Source organism: Patiria miniata, unplaced genomic scaffold (assembly GCF_015706575.1).
Source record: "Patiria miniata isolate m_02_andy unplaced genomic scaffold, ASM1570657v1 HiC_scaffold_27, whole genome shotgun sequence".
In the NCBI taxonomy this organism is placed as follows: Eukaryota; Metazoa; Echinodermata; class Asteroidea; order Valvatida; family Asterinidae; genus Patiria; species Patiria miniata.
The window spans coordinates 9,794,217-9,814,130 of NW_024037066.1; the positions used below are offsets into that span (position 1 = coordinate 9,794,217).

Below are 19,914 nucleotides of genomic sequence, written 5' to 3' on the forward strand. Positions count from 1 at the left end.
TGTTACAGGGGCGACTCTAGGATTTCGCAGGGGGGGGGGGGGTTATCAGCAAAAATTCTGAAACGTAGACAGGGTTTTTTTTCTTCGGACACCTGGCCTCCGAAAATCATATAGGTGGTGGTGGTGGTGGTTGGGGGAGGGGGAGTATGGGGGTACGGGGGGGGGGGGGGGGCTTGTACCATACTTTCAATGGGTGCGCTGTTCAAATCCAACGATTATTAACACTATATTACAGAATAGTGTACAAATAGCACATAACCAAGCTGGCTGTGTCCGTATTTTGTGCACAGGCGGACATTTTTACCAGTATATTTTTTTCAACGTGGGGGGGGGGTTGACCCCAACCCCAAACCCTGGATCCGCGCCTGTGTTACTTTGCAATCCCTTTGGTTTTTAAATCAATACCGACAATCTCTCTTTTAGTTTCAGTTGTCACACTTGTTGTTCTCATCACAACTTCACTGATTAACATCCGAATGACGAGAAGTCCGGGGGCTTAATTTAACACAAAACTTCAACCTCAATTTAACCCAAAAAAATCAACACAAAACGGATTGAGCAGGGCCGAGGTTTCTTAAAATTGAAGACACATGTTGAAATTGTTTTAAGATATTCCTACAATATCTTGGTGGTATATGGTGAAAACGGCGTTGAAAATAAAGCTCGTTCAAAAAATAGCAGCCCGGCATTTACAGAAAAATGGTCATTGTCCATGTCTATGGCAGTCATGTAGACCTAATTACAATAATTGCAGTTCTTTGCAGTGCTATTGGTGTTGACCAGATCTCATAGGGCCTACATAGACTTGAGTGTGGCCGGGCTTGTTTTTGACCATCTTTCTTGACCATCGACATTTCTTAATTTAGTCCATATTTTCAGCGCCGTTTTCACCATATACCATGCATGCAGGAAGATGCTGTAGTTTAGGAATATCTTGAATTTTTTTAACATGTCTCCCCAATTCCCAGAAATCTGCATCCCTGAAAAAAAATGTAACCGGTTTTTTTTTCAAGTTCAATAAAGAAAATGCAAAGTCCTTGAAACCACAATAGACAAAACAGACAATTAAAAAAAAAAACTTGCAAAGACGACTTTAGTTGCGCAATCATCTGATTGCGAAATATATTTAGGGGAATCCTCGTATGTCATCGTACGTGGGTGTATACCTCGTGCAAAATGACATCCATTGTTAGAATATTGAGGACAAGTCTTTCTGGGCCACTGATCTCTATTGTGGCCCCCGATAGTACGGTGCTCGCTGTGTATCGTTTCTATAAACGACTTCGGACGGTTTTCTGCATACGCACTACGTTTCCATGCAGATGGTCAATGATGGCCCACCCGTAATGGGGATATCTTTCACTTGGTGGTCGATGCACACTTTTTCCCCTCTGTTTTTGAACAATGTTCATTAGAACACTGGTAAATTAGAGAATACAAGTCAAAATCTTGTTTTATTCGGAATAAAAATAACATGATGGAATTAACAAACGGCACTAGCTTTATGGTGCACGAAATGGGGGTTTCTCAGTCGGTAGGTGTTTTCAGTAGAGCTACTGAACCCTACACAACTGGTATCCTGTCACAACCTAAAATACGCACACCACTGAATAATCTGTGAACCACTAGCCCACTGTGTAAATCAGTCTCCATAGAACTTTGTACAATAAAAAAAAATCACTACTACATACAACTGTGTACAAAATATAAAAAAGCTGCTTTTTGAAGGGTAGTTGAAATCACTACTCACTACTCCATTGACACGTGTCCGTGTAGGACTTGTGTAGTGACTTTTTGTACACGTGTCTATGGAGTAGTGAGTATAGTGATTTCATCTCCCCTCCAAAGAAGCTTTTTTTAGTTTGTACACAGTTCTATGGAGTAGTGATTTTCCTTGCGTGTAGGACTTGTGTAGTGACTTTTTGTACACGTGTCTATGGAGTAGTGAGTAGTGATTTCATCTCCCCTCCAAAGAAGCTTTTTTAGTTTGTACACAGTCTATGGAGTAGTGATATACTCATGGTCCATGGTGTCAGATACAGAGAGCGTATCGTTGGAAATGTACGAGTAGTGCTTGTAGCGCTACTCAACACATGTGGCAAAATGTTTCACCCCATATCTTGCATGGTATCCTGGAGCTCCAGGCTGTGTAGTCGGGTTCTCAGACCAAAAGATTCTGACTATTCCTGATAAAGATTCATCAGGGTGCAGACCAGTAAATCGGTCCGAAATTGCATACGCCGGCCAAATCACGATTTGCATGCCCCCAAATCTTCAGTATTTGAGCATGCTGTGGGCCATGAACTTGAGGGTTTGTAAAAAAATATGGGTACAAGCCGTGCACAGGACTGGGAGTTTGCAGTTCTGTGTAATTTGGATGTAATTTTGACCCTAAAAGCGCTCTATTTTGCAATGGAGTGTAGGCATCGTTTTTCAAAATGGCGATGGGCTTGAGGACTATTTTCAGGGGTGATCATCTTCAGATGGAAATTTCTCCTAAAAGTCTTTAATTGACACCCCAAAAATTGAAAAGAAAATGAAAGATGATGAAATAAGCTTTAATTTGATGTGTGTCTCGAACACCTTGGACAGTTGTGAGTATTTTTCCCGAATTTTTGAAGTGGGAGCATTTACCATTGGGGTCTATGGAAGTTTATTTACTGGTCTGCTACCATCAGGAGTAGTTGGTCTGGGAACCAGACTAGCAAACTGCATTTTTTAACCACGGCCTGCAAAACTATGGAAGGTCCAACACTGCAAAAATGAAGAAGAGTTATTACAGATCACCAAAATATAATTTGATACTTAAAAATACAACATTTTCAACAAAGCTACAAAATAATTCCTTACACATGCTTTTTTACTATGTGTTGATGGCGTTATGAGGACTTTTTTGGAAAACTATGTTGCCAACCACGGCTTCAATTTATGCGCTTACGGCAGCCCATACAAAATGGCGCCATTGTTTACAAACAAAAGAAAAGCGCCGCAACCGGCCCGGCGCTACAGGATCTTTGAACCAGACTAGAACGAAAAATGAATTCATGGCGCAATGGCGCGATGATCGAATCGGGAAAGACCCTCGTCCATGTCGTTGTGATTGCTCAATCTATCTAGAATGACATAGGGCCTAACATCGGTTTCGTCACACCGGATATCCTGACGAGTTTGTGTGAGTGAAAACTGATGATTTGTGTTTTTCATTTGCGGCGAGGTTAGCCCCATAAATGTGGCCTATTTACTGGACTGCCTCCGTCATGTCCGTAAACATAGGCCACACATCCACATATGTACAAAAACGTGTCGCACTTTGCCAAATTGTGATTTTCACATTTAGGCTTAGTTTGTAGGGTTTTTTTGCTTTAGTCTAGAAGCATACTCATCCTCTTTATAGGCTAATCAGAAAGTGCTGCCTTTTTCAGATGGCTAATTTTTGTGAAATTTCATGTTGAAATTTTGATACGCAAACGTGTGCAAATGAATCTGGAAATTTCACGAAAAATAGACATCTGAAAAAGGCAGCACTTTCTGATTAGCCTATAAAGAGGGTGAGTATGCATCTAAAGCAAAAAAAACCTACAAACTAAGCCTAAATGTGAAAATCAAAATTTGGCAAAGTGCGACACGTTTTTGTACATGTGGATGTGTGGCCTATATTTACGGAGGCAGTCCAGTAAATAGGCCACATTTATGGGGCTACGGCGAGGTATGCCTAGGCCTACTTCATGCATGGAGGTAGAATACTTAATAGTACTTAACTTAAGTTTACACAATTACATTGCAAAAGGTGGGCCCAGACTTTTGTGTAGTGTCAGTATCATTACCAAATTACCTGATCGGCTATTCTTGCACGAAGTTGACATGATGGTGGATCTTCGCGTTAAAGGTAGGCCTATGTCTAGCCCGACTGCATCTGGCCGTACAGTACTATCGCAAGCTCGAGCTTGCGATAGTACTGTACGGCTAGACCCGTGAGCGTGGCTATATACATAGCCACGCTTCAGTCTATAGTTAGTATAGTAAAAACATTCTAATGTGATCCGCGGTTACTAAGATGAAGTGACCGTTCTAGCCGAATTTCGGTCATCCTGGTGATACTCCTACTGTTTTGCGTATGCAGAACTCGGGGTACCAGAGTGTCATGCCTGTCTTTGATTTTCTGATCATTTTGAAAACATTCGTTGTGACAAAGTTGTGCCGTACTTTACATCAAGTTTCTTGGCAATGACGGATCCAACACTCGCATAAATTCACAGGAAGCCCAACAAGCATTGACAAGTAAGTGATTTACCTATGGGCAAAATTATACATGGTTATATGTAGCGGATCAAAAGATAGAATGCTTTCGCCACGTTCACGGGTCTATGTACGGCCAGATGCAGTCGGCTAGCCTATGTCATGTGGCGTAAAATATGTAGGGCTATGTAATTCCACGAAATTTTAAGGAATTTTGGACGATCACTTGACTTTGTGTGTTTTCCCAGAAAATGAAATGGCTTGATCGTACTCCTAGGATACAGTAATAGAAGGCTCTTTTCTGCATGACAGAAGCGTCGGTAATTCTTACTTTTAGGACCCCGTTCCTAAAAGATTCACCAAAACAGCTGACTTAAAGTGACACTCAAAAGTGACATTGTGATATTTCGTGTAGTGTACATGTAGGGCCAGGTTCCTATATAAGGGAACAAAATCCACTTTAAAATTATTGGACCTGCCAAACTAGTTGGCGACATTCTCAATAAACAGGTATGTCATAGATAGAGGGCAGGGTTTTGATTTTTTTGAGGGAAATTTGAGGGTACAATGACGATGACAACACGCGACCCGAAAATAAAGATGGCGATCACCGCACGATGTACCGTGAGCACCCACGGCGTGCTGAATCGCAAGGCACAAACCGCGCAGGAAAATTGTGATTTCTACCCCAAGAATCTGTTAAAAATTGCAAAACAGTAGGGACTACTGTTTTGCAATTAAACCCCTTAATAAGTGGGTCGCTAGAACTCCTTTGGGATGTTGGTCTGTCGTACTCATCCCAAATGTCAGAAAAGGAGTTCTAGCAACCCAGTTAGTGGGACTAGCAAAACAGCATCATTAGAATTGAGAAAAGTCAGAACGGTTGGCAATAACACCTTCTTGAACATCAGCAGGCTAAAGAGGGCAGGGCTTTGACTTATTAAGGGGTTAAAGACGACGATGACAAACAGAAAATAGACTAAAAAAGCAAGATGGCGAACTGCAAAAAAGTTAGGAAAGACGCATTTTCTTTGAAAGTGCTTTCAATTTTACAACTATCATGAGTTTATCTGAAGAAAAAAGACTGCTTCAGCTAGCTTGAGAAACTCTAGCTGTAATGTTTAATATCGCATTAAGCATTAGAGCTGGAAGTTACTCAAGCAATGCTTCAGCCTGCAAAAGTCACTTTGGTACTGACAGTTATCCGTAAAAGTTAGTTTTCAACAGAAGTGGCAAAAAATAGAGGTGTCCTAAAGATAAGGATTACCGAAGCGTCAACGCAGCGTCAACGCCTCCAAAACCGCATTCAAATTAACAAAAGCAGTGTTCAAAACTGTATATTTTGGACTAAAACCAATTGGTTAATATAAATGTCTGAAAATTGCAATTTTCAGTTCAAGAAAAATTGGCTCTCTGTGCAGCTCCGAGATTGGCAGATAGAGCACGGTCATGTTTCCTCAGGGGCAGTGAGGACCATACCATTATGCTAAAGTGGTGAAAGCATTATACAATAAATCAACAGAGGGCGGTCGTTGCGAGTAAAGCAGCATACATGTACATTATGATAATTTTACAATACCTGCACACCCGTATGGTGTAGTCCAGGCTCCTTGCGAAACTTTTGTCGCATGAAAAAAACTATTTTTTCGTAAACAAAATGTAACCTCTGACCCACCGAAAATGTCTTTTAAGTCTAAACTTTACAGTTCCATATCTTTTTTGTCAATTTAGAATGCGTTTTGGAAGTGTTGACGGTGTGTTGACGCTTCTATTATGTGTTGATGCTGTGTTGATGCTTACTATAGTACCCCCACTAGTTAAAGTACTTAACATGAAGGTCTACAAAATAAGGCCAAATAAAAAAAAATAGCATCCTGCCTTTTAGAAAAAGACAGCCTCCAAAAAGGAAGTGGGCGGGAACACTAAACGTGGTTTTTTTTTTTTTATTCGGCCTAAAAAATTAAATTTGCAACTCAGTCGAACAAACGTGTAGCATGCTCGACAATCCATTACGACGATGTTGTTCTAAGGCCTAGAGGATTTTTCCACCTTTTTACACACATAGAAAATTAATACTGACACATCTAAAATGACAAACATGGGTAAATAATTGGTGAATAATTTCTGTTATTACGCACACTGTTGAATTGTCCACATCTGACACTGTGGAACTGCCCATTTATTAAAAGAAAGCTGGCACAGCCAATATGACTGTGAGTATGAGACAGGCTCCATGAAGATAACGTTTACCAAAAGAAAAACAGAACCGGTCAAATATCCACTGCCTCAAAAAAGCAAAACATGATATTCAAGTGCAAACCTACTGATTAGTGGTTATACATGTAGTGCACTGATTTCATCCACTGCCAAGTTCTATTTCTGGCCTTATGAACTGGTCATCATACTACATGTACTATTTTGCTTGTGTAAGATCTTAGTGAACCCTAACAGTCCTGAATCCTCCAAATTCAATACAATTTTGCACACCCCCTAGGGAGTTAAAGTGAAATGTTTCTTCCCTCTTGTTTTCATTCAGTTCGAATTTGCATCAGCCATCCCTCCTCATGGCTATGGCTGTTACTGGTGTTTCATTTCATACTGCAATCCGCGACGCTGCCTGTAACTACACCCCCAAGTAAGTAACCAAAGTTTCAAAGAGGCCTGTGTGTGCTGAACTTGAAACAAGGCATGGCAAGCCTAGTAAAGCTGGTCTCACAGCACACACATTTCTATTCCATTGATTCATAATAGCTATTTGGCATATTCAGTGGCAGATTTTTTCATGTGTCAGTCACACAATTGGCCAGATTCAGCCCATTCATGGCATAACTCCAGACTGGGACTAGTCTATGTAATAGACCATGGCAAAATCTATAACATTTGAGCATATTCGCTGATTATAATTATGCAAGACAACCGCATCTTGACCTGTAGATTTTGACCAATCAGCAGGCGCTTTTTATATCGGGTCTTTGGTCATTCACCGCTGTCGCGTCATAGACACATGGATAAAAAAAAAATACCCTAGACACAGCAACAAAGGCTGCGGTCACGCACTCTGTATTATTTTATGCAATACGCGCCCGGCTGTTGTTGTATTACAAAACACTGCCAATTGGGCAATTCCATTGGGCAAAGAAAAGGTCCTCAGTATTTCACCAACCAAGTTTGCAGACTCAACTCAATTTTTAAAGGAGACATTTCTTCAATATTTTGCACGTGAGGGAAGTCAAGTGATTTCAACATGAGGCTTAAGAGTAAACTGGTGCAAGTCCAATCATGGTCCAACTATTTGTCATGTAGTTTTAGTATGTATATAGTGTCAATCAGTGTCTGGTGGCTGACTATGGAGAAATGTTTAGTAAAGAGACTAGCATGTTTCTTTTGCACAGTTGATTGATGCAGTACTGAAGTGGTGTTGGACTGATTGTTTCATGTGCCAGTCAGTGTTGGAGCAAAGGCTTTGACCCTCAAGGCCAAGGCCAAGGCCAAGGCTTTAACCCTCAAGGCCAAGGCCAAGGCCAAGGCTTTGACCCTCAAGCCTCGAGGCCAAGGCCAAGGCTTAACCCTCAAGGCCAAGGCCAAGGCCAAGGCCCTGATTCATGAAATGACCACTGATATATAACTTATTATAGTCACATGAGTGACACATCAGCACGTAAGGGCGGACCCAGAACACAATTTTTTTTGGGGGGGGGGGTAAAGAAATTTTGCTCCCCCCCAAAAAAAGTGGGTCAAAAAATTACGGCTTGGGCTTCAGGGCCCGCTTAAGGGCCCCGAAAAATTTTTGGATTCGAGATGTTCTGTGGTGCGATTTGAGGCAATTTCTGACCATTTTAACCAATGTTTTTTGAGGAAAAGATGGTGGTGTACTCATTGCCTGCCTTTATTACGACGTCACATAAAAAAATGGTTTCGTTTTTTTTGGGGGGGGGGGGCATGGCCCCTTTTGGGCCAACCTTGATCCGCCCTTATCATCACGAATTGCTTGTTACGAAGAACAACATTTCTTTAATTGCAATCAACTTGTTCGCATAGGCCTACACCGTTTTATGACTGCACTGTATCTATTAAAGTATAAGTTCAGGTCTTCAATATGGTTTAACTAAACAAAATAACGATTTACTTCTATATTGACACACAATTCTCCCAAGTGTAACAAAAGGGGGATCCAAGAAACTGATTTAGGAAATTTTTATTTGCTGGCCCAACATGGTCAGAAATATCAGCATTATCTAAAACAGATACATGCAAATCTTTAGCACTTATCAGGGAGACATATACAACCAATCAGATCTATTCCATAGTTATATGCAATTAAAGTGATCATCTCATTAGCCCCACAAGTGTACGGAAAATGTTTTGCAGCAAATATATTCCAATGGTAACAAAATGTGATGCTATAAAAGTGGAAGTGTGCCCAACACACAAATCTATAGGGTGCTTCCCTCCTCCATGGTAATGATTAAAATGATAACAGCAAAATTTCGAACAGATTTATCTGGTAAATGCAAAAATCTATGGGCCTTGAAGAGCCTTGACTCAAAATTGCAAGGCCCTGAACCCTCAAGGCCAAGGCCAAGGCCAAGGCTTTTGCCCTCAAGCCTCGAGGCCAAGGCCAAGGCCCTAAAATCCAGCCTTAAGGCAGCCTTAAGGCCAAGGCCCAGCATCAAGGCACTACATCACTGGTGCCAGTCTATTTTCTTGTATTGCATGCTTTCAGTACTTTAGGTCTTGGGACTCTCATACACTGTATTGAGAGTCCCAAATTTTCGGACTACATGTAGCATAATCTTATACAATAGCACTGCCCGGCTTACAAGTGACAGGGAGTGGGGGAGTCAGTCAGTCGGTCAGTCAGGTAGGCTATAAATAGGACTATATGATAGGCTGGCCATTTGGGAATGGGGACCAGCTAGAATTTTCACTTTGATGCCCCTGTGACCAGCATGTACATTTCAATGCCCAAAGATTTTTTTTTTTTACTTCAAAAACTTGTATACACGTGTACATAATGTCATGTAGTTTATATCTGTTTACCTGGTGATTTTTATGCCCCGCGGCGAAGCTGAAGGGGCATACTGTTTCCGCCTTGTCCTTCCGTGGGTGGGTGGGTGGGTGTGTGGGTGGGTGGGTGGGTGGGTGGGTGGGTGGGTGGGTGTGTGTGTCCGGACAAATCTTGTCAGCGCGATAACTTGAGAAATACTTTACATATGAACTTTGGTTTGTGGATTGTCCTTGGTAATCCTAAGAAGGCTTTTGCATTTGGGGCCGAAAGGTCTAGGTTCAAGGTCACAGTGGCTGAAACAATAGAAATTTTGTCAGCGCGATAACTTGAGAAATACTTTACATATGAACTTCAAATTTGGTTTGTGGATTGTCCTTGGCAATTCTAAGAAGCCTTTTGCATTTGGGGCCAAAAGGTCAAGGGTCAAGGTCACAGTGGCTGAAACAATAGAAATGTTGTCAGCGCAATAACTTGAGAAATACTTTACATATGAACTTCAAATTTGGTTTGTGGATTGTCCTTGGCAATTCTAAGAAGCCTTTTGCATTTGGGGCCAAAAGGTCAAGGGTCAAGGTCACAGTGGCTGAAACAATAGAAATTTTGTCAGCTCGATAACTTGAGAAATACTTTACATATGAACTTCAAATTTGGTTTGTGGATTGTCCTTGGTAATCCTAAGAAGCCTTTTGCATTTGGGGCCGAAAGGTCAAGGGTCAAGGGTCAAGGTCACAGTGGCTGAAACAATAGAAATGTTGTCAGCGCGATAACTTGAGAAATACTTTACATATGAACTTCAAATTTGGTTTGTGGATTGTCCTTGGCAATTCTAAGAAGCCTTTTGCATTTGGGGCCAAAAGGTCAAGAGTCAAGGTCACAGTGGCTGAAACAATAGAAATTTTGTCAGCGCGATAACTTGAGAAATACTCTACATATGAACTTCAAATTTGGTTTGTGGATTGTCCTTGGCAATTCTAAGAAGCCTTTTGCACTTGGGGCCAAAAGGTCAAGGGTCAAGGTCACAGTGGCAAAAACAATAGAAATTTTGTCATCGTGATAACTTGAGATATACTTTACATATGAATTTCAAATTTGGTTTGTGGATTGTCCTTGGCAATCCTAAGAAGCCTATCGCATTGGGGGTCGAAAGGTCAAGGGTCAAGGTCACAGTGGCTAAAACAATAGAAATCTTGTATTTATTCTGAGATCATAGGGATTAGGGATTAATTCATATAAAACCTACAGAAGACACTGATGCTGTCAATGAACGTTCCATTTGACCAAGGTACATGTAAGTTGATGTTAGAGTGGTGTTATGTCATGGAAACAGTCACGGTTGCGGGGCATTTGTGTTTGTAAACACACCTGACTTGTTTATAAAGTGTTTGTAGCTGCTGGATATCTTCATGTCTCTCCGTTAGTCCCTTAGCCCGTTAGTTAGTAACAAATATTGACATTGTCTATTGCTCCTACACATTTTGACCGATTTCAACCAAAAATATCAGTAGCCCAGCCTCAACATGTCACATGACCAAACGGGGGTCAAACGTCATTATTGGGTCACTGGGTCCAAAAAGCTGATTTTTTTACCCAAAACACTACTCATTCCAGAATTTACATGGCTCAATCACGTGACTCATGCATGAACACAAATTTGTTGGCCCGCAGCTCTTGAGATATTTCCGATCAAGCTTGTTACATACTGCAAGTATCCATCCAGAAGCATGGATAGGTCATTGGAAAGTTTTTTACATCATCTTTTCTTGACCTCTAGTAAGTCACGGAAATGTAATTTTATTCATAACATATCAACTAATATCACTTGATTCTTTCAACATGTGAGATGTGCCATCCACCAGTGACTCTATGTTAAATGTGACCTTTCATCACAACATGAGCTTAAAGTCAGACTATTTAAGAACTGAGATACCTGCATTTGTATTTCTGAAGAAGAAGAGCTTTCAAATGGTATACAAAGTTAAGAGGAGTTCAGTAACGGAGTTCAGTAATGGAAATAAAGACCACCAAGTTACTTGAGGTTGTACATGTTCTCAAAAATCGGTTGTACATGTACATGTACAACCGATTTTTGAGAACAATTTTTTATAGATGTTTGACAGAACAAAAACGTTGGAGAAACGTAATACAGGACTTAATTGTAGAGATTAAATGAAGGTTCACCTGAAAACGAAAAACGGACCGCCCCTTAAAATTTTAGCTTTGCCCAACTGTACTAAGAAAATCACAATTTCCATTTTGTTGTGGCAGGTCACATTATCTTACATATGAGTTCATTGTTATTGCTATGAAACTTAATTCACAGAGGAATTGAGAAAGTTAATATCATTCATATTTTTACATTTATCTGCATGTAGATGTGTTATAAGGATATTTACTTTACTTGTTTTCCTCCCAGGAACTGAAGCTGACTTAATATGTCAATCCAAAGTGGGTGAGAACTTCGTATATGAGGAGGTACAGGGGGCGTGTATCCCATGCCGCACCTGCGAGTGTGGTTACATTGCAACGAATCCGCACTGTGTGAAGTGCGTAGGTAGGTCTCACTGTTCACTGCATTGAGATCCCAGTTGTTGTCAAGTTGATCAAACGTGATACCACAAGTAAGTCCACAAGTACATATGACGATTATGTAACTTGTAAGCATCGTTGATATATCGATATTATTCGATATTATTTTGATATCGATATCGCCGATAGCAATTTTTTAATCATATCGAAATATCAAGATTTTCGATATTGAGGAATCATATCAAAAATATCAAAAAATGCATCAGATTATCGTCAAAATAAATCTCCCGTTTGTGCTTTTACTTTGTGTTTATCGTTTGCTGTGTAATGAAATAAAATTTGGCGGCAACTCATGCGTGTGACTCAAAATAAAAACATAGCGAAATGCCAAGCGGTGTCGCTTTGTGCTCTGCATTCGCTGGAATTCGTGGTCTCCCCAATGTAAAACTGCCTGTTCTGGACAAACTGTCAGTGCTGATGTTCGCTTTAAAAAGTTTGAGCACTATGCTCCAGAGAAAGCCCTGGAAAATTGGGACTTCAGATTTGGGTTTTTTATTGTTTGTTTGTTTTTTAATCAAAGTGCCATCTTTATTGTCTTTAACTTTTGCATGGGTTAATAGATATATCGAATATTCTCGATATTGGATTTCCGATATATAGATTATTGACAATTCTGATGTTGACGGTGCTTAAAACAGGGCGAGTAAAAAAAAACAAGGAAACCCAAATGGCACCCCTATTTTTTTTAAGAAGTTGTGTATACAAATGGGATACAAAAGCCAAATAAGTAAGCTTCTTTTATTAAAAATATTGATCATATCACTCATGTACTTTTCAAGTTATGGACTTTTACATGTAAACATAACATGGTTTTATAATTTTGTCCATGGATCACAATAAAGGTAAGTGATATTTCAGCAAAACGAAAACCATTCACATATAAAACAAAACACTCTCACCATCACACAAATTGGCATCTATCATAAACCTTTTAATATCTGCTTCCAATGTTCAAACAACATGCTTTATAATGTCAGTGGAGACATACAGGATTATTCCGATATCATAATGTGACATGCTTTTATTTTACTGTTATGTCAAGTACAGTACCTTAACTGTGAAAATAATTTAAAAAATAATAACACAATTTAAGCGCACATTTTCACAAGTGTCGATGCGTGACTGAGGACAACTCCAGAAGACAAAATTTAAAATTTGTGTTTGTGTCCAAAAATTCCATTACTCAAAAAATACATGGGTGATTTGAATGATTCTTGTACTAAAAGAAAGCTTAGTTTGTGGGCTTTCACATCCTAGATCTGGAAAGCCCTACATGCAGAACTTTTTTTACAAAACAGGGGGCGCCATTTTGGTTTTCATTTTCTTGACTCACTGCTCGGACAAACAAACAATACTCAGTTGTTGCTGGGAAATTGTTACAGCCGATATGTCCCTTTTTTATTCTGTGTAGACTATGGCATTCTACACTGCCAAACTACTACTGCTCAGGTGACTGCTCAGATCACTGCTCCAGTCACTGGTACTCCGCTGCAGGAATCCACCCCATCCCTGCAGACGTCCATGCAGACCACAGAAGAGACACCATTGATGGCCTTTATGACAACTATGCAGCAAAACGATACTGCCGAGACCAATGCGAACAACGTGGAAAAGGCAACCTGGAGTACTGTAGTAGGTAGGAACGTTGTAATTTGTCCCAACACACGTCACGGTCGCCCCACAAAAATAAAAGTTCTATTCCGTGGTATTGCATTACATGTTTCTGCCTGTGGTGGCACACGAATACAATATGTGAGAATCTCCGTTTGTTCGCAATACAGAAGATGAAAAAACTTGTTTGTGATGCTGACGCTGCTAACACAAAGAAGCAAGTAAAATATGCTGGCAAACGATAAATGTAGGATACAAACATCCACACAATAATCCTTCTATAGATTGGGCGCTGTTGTAGTATTATTGTGTTATTCGTGCGAGAACGATGCTCGAGGTCCACTTTTTCGACCCCAAAAAGTTGGGATGTTTGTGTTAGTGGTGAATCTAGCCGTAAGAGTTCGCCTTTTGCGGACGTGTTAGAAATCACATTTTGTGCTTTAGTGATTGGTCACTGCTGTTTGTGTGCACTGTGCTGTGTAATACTAGATACACACAACGTGTATACATACACGTTGTTTGAAAACGACAGGGAGCGTGTATCATACTCAGTTGTGTCCGATGTAAACAATTGTTTTTTGGGTTTTTTTTCGTCTTTCCTTTTCGGGAACAGTAAGACATTAGGTTGGTTTCTTTTCAACCAGATGTTTGAAATAGGATAAGTAAACATGAAATTTTCAGGGATTTTCAGGACGCACCTTGCCCCTTTTAAGTAGCCTTTTGCCATGCCAATTGTGGTTCTACAGCGGCGAAGCTGTGGAGCTGCGGGTGAATGGAGCGAAGACCAATTCAGCATGCATGAGTGGCAAAGCTGTGAGGCCTTTTCTAACTCTATTATACATTTTTTGTTGCATTATTCATATTTTTTATGCAAATAAGTAGAGTGCTGAAAGGTTAACCAATCACAACGCGGACTTCTCCTAGTTGCATCCAGTTGTGAAAGGAATGTAAGCAGTGCAAATGTATTAAGCGGAAATAAGTTCAGAAAAGCAATTATTTCATACCCTCATAATCTCTTGAAATACTTTTATAAATAAAACAAACAAATGAAAGGACAATTACTTGAGCATAAGCTGGAAAAATAGTCTCAAAGCTATTTTCCCAAATAAACAATATACAGATCCAAACTACACTGGTCGATTGTTGTCATGAAAATCGCCTGTGCTTGAAATATTTTACCGTATCCAGTGGGAAAAAATACAAATACATCATTCCTTGTACAACTCCTTCAATCGCCTGATGCTGTGTTACAACTGACAATGTAGTAACCAACAGATAATGTATCACCAACCGATAATGTCACACAAATTGACTGATAGTGTAGAAAATATTGAAATTGCATTGACTTTAAGGTCAAAACTGGGCTTCCAAATCAATTTCAAACTCAAGATATGGGTCCTTAAAGTTCGCTGCTCTGTCTGGTAATACCTGTTAAAGCCACAATGAACACTATGTATAAAGTGCTTAAAGGTAGGGTACATGCAGATCATTCGTTTGAAGCAACAAAAGTGCTCAATAAATGCTGTAGTATTCTGAGAAAACTATATTCTAGGATATTGGTTTCAATTTAAAAGTTGCCGAGACATGTTATTGTTTGTTTTGAATTGCACTCAAATTCAGCAGCCGGGTAACGATCCCTGGCGGGCCCGATTGCAGCTACGCGATGTCAAGCACTGAACTGACACCTGTAGCAATCAAACGCCAGTGGGCCTCATGGCAACACACACAAGCATACACCCATATTCAAGGATTTGCCAAATTACAAACAAACCGTAATAATGGAAATTTAAAAAAATGCGTCTAGAAATGGCCTTTTATTGTTTTCTTCAAAATTTCAGCATGCCAAAAAAGATTAATTTCACAAGAAAATTAGTGCCATTAATATCTGTAAACCAAATAAGCTATTCATGAATAATTTCATTAGTGACTTTTTGGATAGCTGCAAATGATCTACTCTACCTTTAAAGATGAATATAAATGAGGTAAGTATAGCAGTATTTCATTCAAGTTTGAGGGAGTCATATCGCAACATCTCTAGCAAACCTTGAAACAGATTTTATTTGAAACCTATTGTGCTTTGATCCCATATAGGCTTCCCATTGATAGCTGTAATGGTAACAGTCGTCGGTGTTCCTAGTCTTGTGTTTGGGGTTTTCATGTGGAAAAGGAGGCCTAGTACTAGTGGTATGTATCCAACATTATTTCTAAATTTTGATTTTGATGGCGCAACCAAATTTCCAGCACCAGTTATTTTTTTTCTCTAATCTAACACCCAGATATCTGATTATAATTATTATTTGTCAGTAGTTGTATTAGACCAGACCAAGGTTCCGGAAGTGATGCGGCGACGCGGCTTTTTTTATTTTTTTTTATTTTTTTATTTTTTTGCTTTTTTTTTCAAGCTTGGATTGTACAGACAAGGTGGGGTACTATTTTGCTTTTTTGGTGTCCTCATGTACATTGGTGTCCTCCATAATTTGCCTTGGTGCCCTCGATCATTTGCCTTGGTGCAATTTCCCATTCCTTGGTGCTCTTTGGTAAACAAATTTGAGGATGTGCAGCAATAGAGTGTGCTGTTGGAGCTACCGCGAAACATTTTGGAAAAAAAAAAGATTGATGCGCATGATTAAAATCAACAAAGAGCAAATGACCTACAATGTACATGTATGTACTGTTAACATGTATATTTTTGTCGTACTTTCAGGTGCAGCCCGCCAGCAGGTGCCTACACAGGAGACCGGCAAACGGGAACCTCACCCTAGCACCGACCTGACGGGTGTTATACCTCCTAATCATGAGTTTTCTGAGAACGAGTCCTGTGTTTAGGACAGGCAAATCCCTGAGGCTTCCGATTCCATATCTCGTAGACAGAGTCGCCGTTTGTCTTTTGTGTAAAAACAAACCCTGATCATGATATTCACGGAACTAAAACTATAACAGGGGCGGATCCAGGAATTTTGAATTTGTTCAGGCCTGTCATATTTTATTTCACGTCTCAGTGGCGTAACAAAATCATTTTTAGTTTGGGGTGGGGTTGGGGTGGGGTAGATTAAACTTTCGTTAAAAGCGCACTCGGAAATCAGTGCTGAATTGTAGCCAGATTATTTTCCCCGGACACCTGGCCTCCATACAATCAAAAAGTACATAATACGTGTGTCTGTGTGTGCTATGTTTAGGTTAGGTTGACTCTTGTCAGCACAATGACTTGAGAAATACTTTACTTAGGGAAGTTGAAATTTGGTTTGTAGGTTGTTCTTGATAGTCTTAAGGAGCCTGTTGCTTTTGGGGCCGACAGGTCAAAGGTCAAGGTCATTCTATACTTAAACAACAGAATATGTTGTCAGCACGAATGCTTGAGAAATACTTTATTTAGGAACTTCAAATTTGGTTTGTGGGTTGCTCTTATCCAATCTTATCAAGCCTATTGATTTTGGGTCGAAGGTCAAGGTCACTTTTGCTAAAACAATAGAAATGTTCCATTTTGGTTAGGGACACTGACTTTATAAAAACTGCCATCATGCCAGGGAGATTGCGCAGGTCTCACTTGCATTTTAATTCTTAAAAGTTTGTTTTTGCTTGCTCGTCCTGGTGTATTAAAGCATAGACCTAGAATGCATGCACAATAGATAAATTGCATAATGTTCATGTTGTTAATAATGAGTGTAATAGGCGCTAATAACACCTAGCCACTATCGCATCATTGTTCTTTGTTCTATAAGGCACAATGAAGCGATGATATATGCCTACCTATAAGTACAAAGGAATAATACTTGACATTTTTGAATGAACTGAATGCTGATAGGACAATCTTTTTCTGCCATGATGGTGTACTGCCAGCCTAGCTGCTTAAATGAATAGGGTGTGATTACCTTTCATTTAGAAACAAACAAACAAAGAACCCAACAAACGAACAAACCATACCCAAGAAAATGACTGTTGAAAGTGACAGCATCGAACACTAGTCTGTGTACTTTATACCCTTTTAGACTGGTGTTCCGAGTCACATGAAACTGAACTATTTTGAAGGTTTCCAACACATGAGTTACTTCATGTGCAAGTCTTTGAAAGATTGAGTGTTGGATTGACTCCTCAGTCTAGTCTTGGTAAATGTGACATAAAATTTGCCCGTCAGAAAATAAAAATCTATTTTGGTTGACTACAGTTGTCATGGGCATCGCGAGGGGAGGTGGCAGGGGTGTGGGAAAATGTCCCCCTGCTCACCCTCGAAAACTATGGTAAATTGAGAATATTCTGGAAATGTACAGGGATCTTAAGGGGAAAAAATGTGCTTTGCCCCCATCCCTAGAAAAAATCCTGGCGATGCACATGACAGTTGCTTCTAATAATTTCTGAGTTGGTGTGATTCTGGAAAGCCAGTTTATATATTTGAAGTCAACACTCTCATTGTCACAACCTATATTCCGTCATGAAAGTCACCCAGCTGCATCGGAGTTTTCTATATTTTGAAACAATGCTCAGTGCTCTGATGCTCAATATCTTACATGATAATCCATGAAGTTGACTTTACTTCAATGCAGCCAGCAGGAAGCACGAGCAGAAAAAAGATTGTCTTAAATGCAACCAATATTGCTTAATCCCATCTCTGGGCCCATATAAGTATATGCCAGTTCAATATTTTCCTTAATTTTGATTTTAGAATTTATCTCTTTTTTTGGGAATTATTTTATGATCCACCCAATATATGAGTGACAGGTCACCGAAGCTGCAAATTTTTGCACAATGGAAATCAAGAGGAACTACTAACATTACTCAAATGTTAAATTGAGTGATATTTGAATATGCCCTATTTCTCTAAATTGAAAAATAACCAGAAGGTGGAAAAAGTTCCTTTAAACTCCGTTTTTTGAAGATCCAGTCAAAATATTAGGACTTTGCCCCTTTTCCAGTAGGTCCTGCGATGGGATTAAGTGGTATAAATGAGGCAGGCTTTGTTCACTTAATTACAAATTGAAGGGAATGTCTTGCTGGTTTAAGAACAGATGTGATGTCTTGGACGTAGATGGGCAACAGTTACAGGGGCCTTATTGAGTGGTAGTGTCTGTTTCTTGCAAGCCATTCTCCTTCCTTCCATGTTGTAATTTTGTTTGACATCCTGCAAAATGTTAATAGATTTCCTTGAAGACAGCAGTCTTCAATGAGGAACCTTATTATATTTCTGATGCCAGACTCCCCGTGAATTTATCTCACAGGGAAATACTTGCTTTTGGATAGGCTTGGGTAATTCCAACCCCCACCCCACCCCCCCCCCCCCCCCCACCCCCAAAAAACATCCAAATCCCCCTCAAAAACAAAGCAATTACTTTCATGACTTTGGAAATAGATTGTCGGCTGTAAATCCTTCCTCTTAATGACCATGTTTTAGTGATAGGTTTTATTGAACTTCTCCCTATTTTCCAAATACATTGTAGTGTTTTTGCTATGGATACAGGCCCATCGCCAGCCCTGAGCGTCAGGGGGGAGCCATAGTACCAACTAGGGGGGCTCACTACCATAAAAAAAATACAAAAATGCATATGTCTCTTGCTTGGGGGGGGGGGGGGGACTGCTCGCCAAGGGGGTCCCGGCCCTGTATGGATATTAGCGATGGGCCTGCATGGATATGAGGTGCGGTTTCGGAACAGAGTTCTTACTTGGGGCAGAATTTAAATCAATGCCCCCTCTTCCCCGCCCCCAAATTGGAGTTACCCAAGCCTATATCTTTTCTTAATGAAATATTTTGTAAAGTAGTAAAATGCAGGAAACAGTTGGTAAAATGGTGAAATGTAAATGAAATGTAAATGAATTTGTATCCTCTTTAGTAGATAACGAGTTATTATTTTTATCGACGAATATCATCATGTTTGTGAATGTTAAGAATTATTGGTGTTGGTGTACAAAATAAATACTGAAATTATAAAAATTCACTTTATGTACTCAGTAATTTTGTGGATATTGTGTAATGTCGTGCTTATCTGTCTATCCCTGCAGTTCTCTAGTTAAAAATGTGGAAGTGTAAACATCAATTTTATTAACCCATTTTTGTCAATAAATCCATTATTTTTGCCCCAAATCGTCCAAATAATACGTGTCAGAGTATTAAGTGAAATTCTTCTGGCATCAACTTGCCTTTCTACATTGTTTGGGAAAATTACAATTTTTGCCCACATTTTATCAAAACAGAACTTATACTTTTTTAACTTTTCAGCCGAAAAATTCAATTTCCTTGAAAAAAGCAGGGCAAGTGCTTAATAGGCCATAAGACACAAGTCAATATCTGTCCAGATTTGCCATTCAAAACAAAAATTGTGTTGAAAATGTGGGGGAATTTTTTTTTTTTTTTTTTTGCAGTAAATGGATTATTTAAAAAAAAAAAAAATAGGTACGGTGTACGACTATGACATCATGTTTACCTATAGCACAGACGGGCCTCTCTAGCTAGCTTTGCGTTGTTTGGGAAAATTTAAATTTTTGAA

At 39.7% G+C, this 19,914-nt stretch overlaps 1 protein-coding gene across 1 annotated transcript; it reads left to right on the plus strand.

Annotated features, from left to right (window-relative positions):
- The first annotated feature begins 1,516 nt into the window (after window positions 1-1,516).
- On the plus strand, window positions 1,517-18,715 carry LOC119734619. Its single transcript, XM_038208155.1, has 7 exons — window positions 1,517-1,534; window positions 3,118-3,172; window positions 6,773-6,871; window positions 11,658-11,795; window positions 13,242-13,466; window positions 15,533-15,625; window positions 16,146-18,715. Exons 1-7 carry the CDS (start codon window positions 1,517-1,519, stop codon window positions 16,265-16,267), a joined length of 750 nt encoding a protein of 249 aa, XP_038064083.1. The 3' UTR covers window positions 16,268-18,715.
- Window positions 18,716-19,914: the final 1,199 nt, after the last annotated feature.

Bases quoted from the DNA above. Each gene is read 5' to 3' on its own strand.
- LOC119734619 (XM_038208155.1), top strand. The intron at 6,872-11,657 runs GTAAGTAACCAA...TTTTCCTCCCAG, and splicing joins GCCTGTAACTACACCCCCAA to GAACTGAAGCTGACTTAATA. The intron at 15,626-16,145 runs GTATGTATCCAA...TCGTACTTTCAG, and splicing joins AAGGAGGCCTAGTACTAGTG to GTGCAGCCCGCCAGCAGGTG.